This window comes from Citrus clementina, unplaced genomic scaffold, assembly GCF_000493195.1.
Source record: "Citrus clementina cultivar Clemenules unplaced genomic scaffold, Citrus_clementina_v1.0 scaffold_2, whole genome shotgun sequence".
Taxonomy (NCBI): domain Eukaryota; kingdom Viridiplantae; phylum Streptophyta; class Magnoliopsida; order Sapindales; family Rutaceae; genus Citrus; species Citrus x clementina.
In genome coordinates, this window is record NW_006262688.1 from 13,537,867 (window position 1) to 13,547,341 (window position 9,475).

Genomic DNA, 9,475 nt, shown 5'->3' on the forward strand with positions numbered 1-9,475 from the left:
TTCGTGCTTAGCTTTTTCATCCTTAAATTGGTGACGATAGGCGGTTCCGCAGTCAATCTTTGTAATTTCGTCCGGGAATAGGATGATGAATTTTGAACATGCTTGGACTTTATTGTTGGTCTTTATCATTCCTGTCATTTTTTTTGCACTTTTCAATTTTTAATTTTGTTGTACGGATTGTCTTTTCCTTGACAACAATAATAATTCACTGGAGATGTAGTGAGGCCAATAGAGAATTTCTTCTTTTACAGCTTATGCCATGCTCAACTTAAGGTGCCTCCCACTCTAAACCCTGATGTCACAATATTTGTTAGAGAATTATAGAACTTTGTGTGATTGATTAACATGATGAAAGTTGCAGAAATCCCACTGTGTGTTTGGTCAAATTATAGTGAGCAGTGCTAGCAACAATAAGTTGCTAGCGTTGTGTTGACACGTATTTCCTTTTTTTTTTTAATTCATTTTATGGCTACTGAATTTATCCTAACATCTTTATAAAATCTTTGTCTATTAACATCTTAATTTAGTTAGTTCTCATGATTTTTTTTTAAATAACAAGTTAAACAAATCCCTATCTTAACAAATGACTGTCCTCAAAATTGCATGACCTCAAAAAAAAAAAAAAATTGAGTGTTATACTGAAAACTTTATTTATGAGCAAATCTAAGCCCTTTTAAAAGGGTTGAAAAAACTAGAACAACTTTTGTTTGGTGGGTATTTTTGTTGGGAAGAACGAAAGTGTTTTGAAGAGTTATTAATGATTAACACGTGATTATGGATTTGAGAGTGAGAATACCGGCTATTGATGAAATTGAGAAATCAACTGAGTTTAGTGAGACAAACAGGGATGGGCGGCTTGAGGGCTCGACTGGATGGAGAAAAATCCAGGAAGAGAAGAAGAAAAAATGCCTTGAATTATAAATTTGTAATTTAAAAATATTTTTTTGGATTAATGAATAAAAGTTTGCAGTCTCACGCAACCAAGTGGGGGGAAACTTTTAAAATAAAAAACCAAACACGTGTCTGCATGTAGAATCGTGGCAGCACTGCCCCTTTTTTTAGTCCTGACATTTGCCTCACATTTCTTCAATGTATTCACTATTTAAATAGATGAATCTATTCTGCGTATTACATGCCTACTTGTTCCACCACACAAACATTTTAAGGGTTACTGAGTGAGTGTCCATTCCATTTAGGATACTTGTATTGAATAATCTCCATGAATGAATAGTGGATGGCTTTTCCAAAAGGCCAAAAAGAGAAAATCTTTCAGTATAAACTTGACATAATGCGCAATCGGTAAAGAAAATAACAGAATGCCAATGATGGAATTAAGTCCCATAAGAGTAATCTTAATGTCACACAGATTATTAATGAACTGTTCATGAGACTGGTGAATAAATAATACAATCAAATTGTGGGACTCTTTGCACCCTCAAAAGTTTTCTTATAATCCTTTTCATTAACGTATAAATGAATTGTATGATCCCCAAGTTACATCTTTTTTCATGGCTGAGCATATTCTTAAGTTGAAGTCCTAAAGCTCCATGATTATGTGTAATAATAATTTAAACAAGACCACAGGGCCTTGTTCGATTCTTTATTCATGTCATCATATTGCAATTCTGTCATTAAATTCTCATTGACGGCTGAGAAGAACGCAAAATGATTGTTGCTCATCATACCTGGATACTTGCAAAATGAAAAAAAAATGAACAAAAAAAATACATGGACAAATTTCCATTGAACATGTGTTAACATTAAAACATATTAAATTTGTATTGGTTTTCAAATTATTTCATCCGTCGCTTCAAAATAATTATTTCAAACACGTCTAGATGGATAGAAGTAGGGGTGGCAAAATGAATAATCGAATTGAATTCGAATCGAATCGTAAATGAATTGAGTCAAAATTTCATGGATTCGGATTCGATTCGTTTATTAAAAAAATATTAAGTTCTATTCGATTAATTCATTTAATAGAATTGATAAACGAATTGAATCGAATTCGGATTCGTTTATGATTCGTTTATCCTATTACGAATCTATAACGAATCGGATCAGGATTCGTTTAGGATTCGTTTAGAAAAATATAACGAATAAATAAAATTAAGCAAAATAAAAAATAAAAAAGCCACATATTTAATATCCTACAACATAATACAAATAACCCAAACCATATTCATAAAATTAAATATACAGTTGTCTAAATATTAAATTACAAATCCCTAATAATACAAATAATGATAATTCAAATTCAAATTATAAAGGAAGGTAATTTCTTTAATTCTCTTCATTTGTCTTTGCCACCTTGAAAACAAAAATCATGTACCAAAAAGTAAATAAAATGTTATTAACATGCTGCAATATTGATAATAGTCATGGTAAAATTTTAAAATATCAAATATATAGCAAATTTGTAGTATTGTTAAGGAAATAATAATTAAACAGGATAAAACTTTACCTATCACACTCACACACTGTAATTTGGATTATTGGCACTCTTTGCAGATGGAGCACAATTAGTGCTCATGTTCATAATATTCTGAGTAAGTTGGTCCACAGTGACATCAAAATTTTCTACAATAATTTATAAAAATAATCTTAATTAGAAACAATTGCACATAATATTATAAAAGAAAAATAAACAAATTTTATGAACAAATTTTACCAAACTCTCCAAACATCCAATCTCTAGTAGTAATAATTGCTTGGACTGTCTCTGGCTTCAATGCACTTCGAAATTGATCAAGAACTCGACCGCCAGCACTGAAAGCTGATTCAGATGCAACAGTGGATATAGGAATGCTCAAGATATCACGAGCCATGGAAGAAAGGTTAGGATAACGAAATCCATTTCCTTTCCAAAAACTTATAATGTCCCAATCAAATTTTCTATCAATTCTAGGCTCATCTAAATAAAGCTCCAGTTTAGATTTTCTAACATGAGCACTACAATCCATGCTATCAAAATCATCAAACTCCTACAAAATAATTAAGAAATAAGAATACTCAAAATCCAAAACAAGCATGGAAATAATAAGTTTTTACAATGAATAAATAAGAAAACTGTAAATATACCTTCAACATATCCATGGCCCTTTGGTTAAGTGTACTCTGACCATTGTCATTACGTCCCGCACTTGAACTAACATCACTCATTTGAGTGAGTACGGATGTAGAGGAGGAAGATGGTGTGATCAAATTATACTTACCAAAAACTAAAAACAACTTATCTCGAACATGTTTCAACTCCTCTGAATTTTGACCATAAGCCTTGTTATAGGCAAACTCAATGAATGCCATCTTGTATCGAGGATCCAAGATGACTGCTATTTCTAAAATGGTACAAAAATCATACCAATACTTCTCAAATTTTTCGATCATTTTCTGTGCCATAGTTTTCATGTACACATCCTCACTACACAATAATTAATCCAAAGCAACCTTAGCCGCAAACACCTCGGAAAATACAAATTTGAAGTGGGATATTTTGACCCAGAAAAAATGCATGCGATCTCATAAGACATAGATAAGAATTTCTCAATCTTTTCTATTTTCCTCCATTCTTCTTCAGAAGGACAATTCTTGTAATTTGAATCACTCAATTGTAAATGATAGAAAGCATTTTTGTAATACACAACACTATCAAGCATAAGAAAAGTTGAATTCCATCTTATAGGAACATCTTGTCTTAATCCTTTCCTATCATTTAGAGATACTTGCTTAACACAGTTTAAGAATTTTCTTTTTCTCACTTGTGACCCTTTGACATATTTCACACTCTCACTGGCTTTTTCTATTTCTTTCTCAATTTCTTTCAAACCTTGTTGAACAATTAAATTAATAATATGAGCACAACATCGAATATGAAAGAAATCTTCATCACACACCAAAGCATTCCTTAATCTCAATTGACTTTTTAACATTACAACACAAACATCATTACTTGAAGCATTATCTACAGTCAATGAAAAAAATCATTTGCTTAATACCCCATTCACACAACAATGGCAAAATTTTTTCGGCCAAAGCAACCCAAGTGAGTGGAGTTGGCATTTCACAAAAATTCAACACTTTTTTCTGCAAATTCTATCCCTTATCAATGAAATGTGCAGTGAGACACAAATAACCATATGTAGTTATAGAAGTCCATAAATCAGTAGTAAGACATTCTACTAGGAGCTTCTCCTAACGTGCTTCTAATTTTTGCCTTTTCCCTATTATGCATTTTTAACACATCTGCTTTCGCAGTGTTCCTACAGATGTTGGGCACTTCATCACACAAATAATTTCAAATTCTTCTAATTCTCTCATATTCAACAAATTGGAATGGCAAATCATGCATAATAATGGCATAAGACAATAATTCACGAAACACATAAGCTTCAAACTTGGGAACATGAGTTGACAGACCATCACTACGATCTAGCATCATTTGTACATGATCACGCCTTTTAAATTTTGCACAAGTTTCATAATGTCTTCTCAAATTACCTGTACCAGAATTATGCATAGCTACATACTTAGTGCCGGATTTTTTACACACCGTTCTCGGCTTGTTGTTTGGGTACTTATCCCCTGAAACCTTACGGAACAATGACCAAACTTGTGAAGTTAGTTTCCTCTGTCGTGGTGCCTTTTGTTCGACCGTCCTTAAACCTTTTTCAATCTCTTCTTCCATTTCGATTATGTCATTTACATCATCATCTCCAACACTAGAATCATTAATTGTGTAGACTGAATTACTTTGGCTTGTGTCTATTCTCCTAAAAAAAAAATCAAAATTATTTAGGAAAATGAATTAACAATTTAACTTAAATAATATATATATATATATTAATTGAAGAATAAAAGATTAAAATTAATTAATTAACTATTTAGGAAGATGAATTAACAATTTAACTTGAATAATATATACATATCTATTAATTGACGAATAAAAGATTAAAATTAATTAATTATTATTAAATTTTGTAATTGAAGAATATACGCAAGAAATGAATACGCTAGCAAATATATTAAGCAAAATCAGGTTCATAGTACAAACCAACTCTCTTGATCCGGGTTGTATATTTGCTGCCACTAGTTAGCCGCCGTTGTCAGAAAATTCTTTTGGGAATTTCGTTTGGAATGCAAATGCTTTGTGCAAAGATCATGATGATGAGGTAGAATTGGATGGCTTGGTGATTGGTGTAGAAGCTAAGGGAATCATTTACAAAAGTTGTAAAACGTGTTCAAGGTGATGGTGAAGGGTACGGGTGGTGATTTCCTCGCGAGCCGCCGCTGAGTTCAGTGAGTTGCTAAGGGAATAAAGGGATGAGGGGAAAGAGAGTGTGAACTGTGAAGTGTAGCCCTAATTGACTTTATATATTATGTTTAAAATTACAATATTAGCCTTCAAATTTTAAAAAATTTTCAAATAAATTTAAAGATAAAAAAATAATTTAATTAAACGAATTTTAAATGAATCAACTTGTATTCGATTCGTTTATGACCCATTTATTAAACGAATCCTAAACGAATAAACGAATCAAAATCTTCAAACACTCATTCGATTCGTTTAATTAGCGAATCGATCGAATTCACCCGTTTATTAAACGAATCGATTTTTTCAAACCTAAACCCATTTAAATCGCATTGAATCAAATCGAATAAATGAATCATGACCCATATTGAGTCTGTAGTTGGTCAATTTTTAAGTGCACTTGATGAATTAATAGGGCATTATTGCACAATTTTCAAGCAAATGGCAATTGAGACATTAAGTGATTTTTTGCTAAAGACTACTAGAGCATACTCTTAAATATTGTACCTATACCATCAGATTTTGATAATGCAATGTATTAGTCATAAGATACATTCATTTTTTCATTCTTTTTATGTCCTCTATAATTGAAGAACTAAGTTTCTAAATTATGAAATCTTAAAATATTTAACAGAGAATGGTATTAAATTAAAAGACAACGCATTGGTAAAAAATTACAATACTTTAAATGATAAATTGGAATAAATTCCAAACAAACTGGCAAATTTGAAAGTAAACATGATGAATTTCATACTCGAATCTCCTAAACTATTGAATACTGATTTCAACTATAAAAAGATATTACACCACCTTCAGTTTTGTAACTTGCACATATTAATTGTTTAATTATAATGTTTACAATGTCTTTGCAACAGAATGAAGAGATGAAAAGAGCATAAACATAAAAAAGTACATTCCGATTATATTAAACTATATATCTCGTGAGGCCTAATAGTGATAATAATAATTGTAGTAACATTAAAAATAAACTAAATTACAGTAGAAGAAATAGAAATAAAATAAATATGGCACATATAATTACAAATATTTCTTAGTTGTACCTCATGATATAATCAATAAGTTACTAATTTTAAAAGAAAATAGAGTGGTAATTTGTTTACACGACCTAAGTTTTTCTAATAATTTTTTAAAAACAGAAATACTTAAAAATATTGAAATGATATATAAGGGGTGTAAATACTTACGAGAAAGATGAACTCACACTAGAAAGAAAAAATCATTTTTCGACCAACATTACTAGGTGGTAGAATTCGAGTTATGCACGTTTTTACTTCCTAAACTTGTGGTAGAAATAAATTATTACTTTGGATCACTTTAAACCATTAAAAAAATAGATTAATATTTACATAACATTATTAACTATATTATATCTCCTCCAAAACAAAACTATGTTATATGTTGTAATTAAGGAGTTACATTAATTGTGTACTCATATTTTTTTAAAATTTGAATGTTTAAATTTTGAAGGTATTATTATACTTAATTAAGAGTGAGCATATAATATAGTTATAAGACTACGTTATATCAAATTAATTTTATGATACATACTCAATTATTCGTATGACTAAACAAAATAAAGAAATAATAAGTTTAATAGTACTCTATTACATTTGTGATCTCATTCAATCATCCAAATAAACTTTAAAAACCAATAATTATCAGTTGTATATTGATTGTTAGTATTAAATCATTTCATAAATTAATTATCACATAGAATTTTATAGTAAAGTATTCTAACAAATAGTATCATATGATTGATCAGCACTATCGAATCAATGTAGAGACTAAATTTTAAATACTGAAATTATATAGTAATATTTAATAACATTTTTTTGTATTTGACAATATTACTTAAGAAATTAGTCTGAGAATGACCATATAATTAATTTCACCATATAATGATAATTAGTTTTATAATGATCATACATCTAACTGCACAATATATTAAGATTTATTGCAATAATTAATTTCACTATTATAACATAAATAAACTCATTGTAGTGTCAATACATAAATTTTCTTACAAGATAACTACATATTGTTAACATTAATTTGAGAAAATGAGAATGGACATGTAAAAGATTAAAAGCTCAAATATACATATAATGAATTTCAAACTATTGCTTCAAGTAATGAAGATTTTTATGTATTATGTGACAAAATGATTTGTGTTCGCATAGTATGGGATTAACCATAATTCATCGATTTTATAGTAATCTTTTTTTAAAAAATTTTAAAAAATCATTTTAACATTTTTAGAATAGTCATTTTCTCATGAAACAATGATAATTATAGACCAAAAACAAATTTCATTGGAAATTTTCAACATCGATGTTCATTTTTAGAATAGTTGTTGATATTTTAGCAATGATGGAGGAGGATTCGCAGAAACAGCCACATTCACGGAGCAAATAACATTACTTTTAACATTAATTAAGTTCCACTAGATATTACATATATGAATCGAATTTCATAGTACATGCAAAAACATAGTAACAACCATCCCACCACAAAAAAGTTGATACATGAACATTTCGAATATCCATCTTATCACAAAACATAGATAAGTCTGGTATGAGCTATGTGGGGAGATCTCTGGTATATACATTGGTAGGTTTATTTGCCTCAAGTGTAGGAATATTAAGATCTGGAAGTGCATCTGCCAATGTATAAAGATTCATACAATTTTTTTATCCCTCTTGCTTGAGGAGAATTAATTGACTCTTTGAACATTTACAGGTCATAATCAAGGATAATGTTTTCTAATGTCATATGCATGGCTGGAAATTCCTCGAGAAAGTGATTGACTTCAACAAGCGCATTGTCCCAGGGTTGAACCACAGCTAGCTTGAACTGCTCATTCGGCAAAGCACGCGGACCGAGAGTATTAGCAATCAGACCGTACCAAGCCCATTGTTCTAAATGCACTCTACCAATATAATGTTCATCCCCATCGTCGTTAACAAATACTAGAACGGATCAATTTACGTCATCCATCTGAAATGTTTTTTAATACCCACCGGTGACTCTTTATGGGTTAAAGGTCTAAAGTGCAACACATATATGATATATAAGGGGCGTAAAAGAAATTTGACAAAAATATACTTATAACAATGAAGGTGCTTGCTAGAATGACCACAACTTATTTTGTGTACGATTGAAAAGTAATATAGAATTAAACTCACCTGGGCTTCTTCATTTCCTTGATTTGGAGTTATTGGTGAAAGCGAAAAAGTTGAGTCTTTAAATAAGAAATAAATTTTCCTTCTTTATTTTTTAATTTTTTTTTGTCATCACTTTTTCACTTTAAATGGTAGGTTGGTAGAGTGAAAAGTGAAATGAGTGGTTTGTAAAGTTGAAAGTGAAATGAGTGGTTGGGAGCATTGAACGTAATCTTAAGTGGGTGAAAAGTTGGGGTGTCTATGGGTTACCTTCCAAGTAGTCAAATCATTCCTGATGTCGAGGACTTGCCTACAATATGATGGCATTCAACAATGGCTAACCTATAAAAGTCATTTTTGTTGTGAAATGACTAAATCACCGTTGAGATAAACGAAACTGACCTTAATGAACTAGAAAAGAATAAATAAATAAAAAAGAATGACTAAGTAATATGTAAAATAAAAAAATTAAGAACATAAACAATGTTCCTCAACTATCATAAGGCTATTTACAAATTACACATTAATTAATGAAGCATTATTCTTAATTTCTTATTTATCGAGCAAACATTAAATAAAGTAAATTTCAATAATTTGCCTACAAAAACAACCAAAAGGTTATTCTTAAGCTAGTCAAATCGCCCCCATCTTGTCACTTATTAAGTGAAACTTAGGAACAACGGTATGGGCTTGGACAACCTTCCTTGCTCAAGTCACATCGTTGATGCTATGGCAATTGTCTTATCTATTATTAATTGGTGAAACCTAACGCATGTGGGAATGCTTTATCAACAAGAAATCGTTGATATCTTGTTTAAATATTTTTGTTTTGAATCGTATTATACGTTGGTAAATTTATTGTAACCTTAAGTGTGGGTTTCTTTAAAAATACCCGTTATGAAATTAATGTCAAAGTGATTTGTTTGATGTTATTTAATAACATTTTGCAGCTTACAGTTGACATAATGAAGAAGTAACTATAATT

General features: G+C 30.1%; 1 protein-coding gene across 1 annotated transcript; it reads right to left on the minus strand.

Moving 5' to 3' along the window:
- Positions 1-2,273: 2,273 nt before the first annotated feature.
- Positions 2,274-5,325, minus strand: LOC112101202 (zinc finger BED domain-containing protein RICESLEEPER 2-like). The gene is made up of 5 exons (XM_024191970.1): positions 5,051-5,325; positions 3,082-4,769; positions 2,672-2,984; positions 2,465-2,580; positions 2,274-2,310 (listed from the first exon to the last, which is right to left on the minus strand). Exons 2-4 carry the CDS (start codon positions 3,406-3,408, stop codon positions 2,474-2,476), a joined length of 747 nt encoding a protein of 248 aa, XP_024047738.1. The 5' UTR covers positions 3,409-4,769; positions 5,051-5,325; the 3' UTR covers positions 2,274-2,310; positions 2,465-2,473.
- Positions 5,326-9,475: the final 4,150 nt, after the last annotated feature.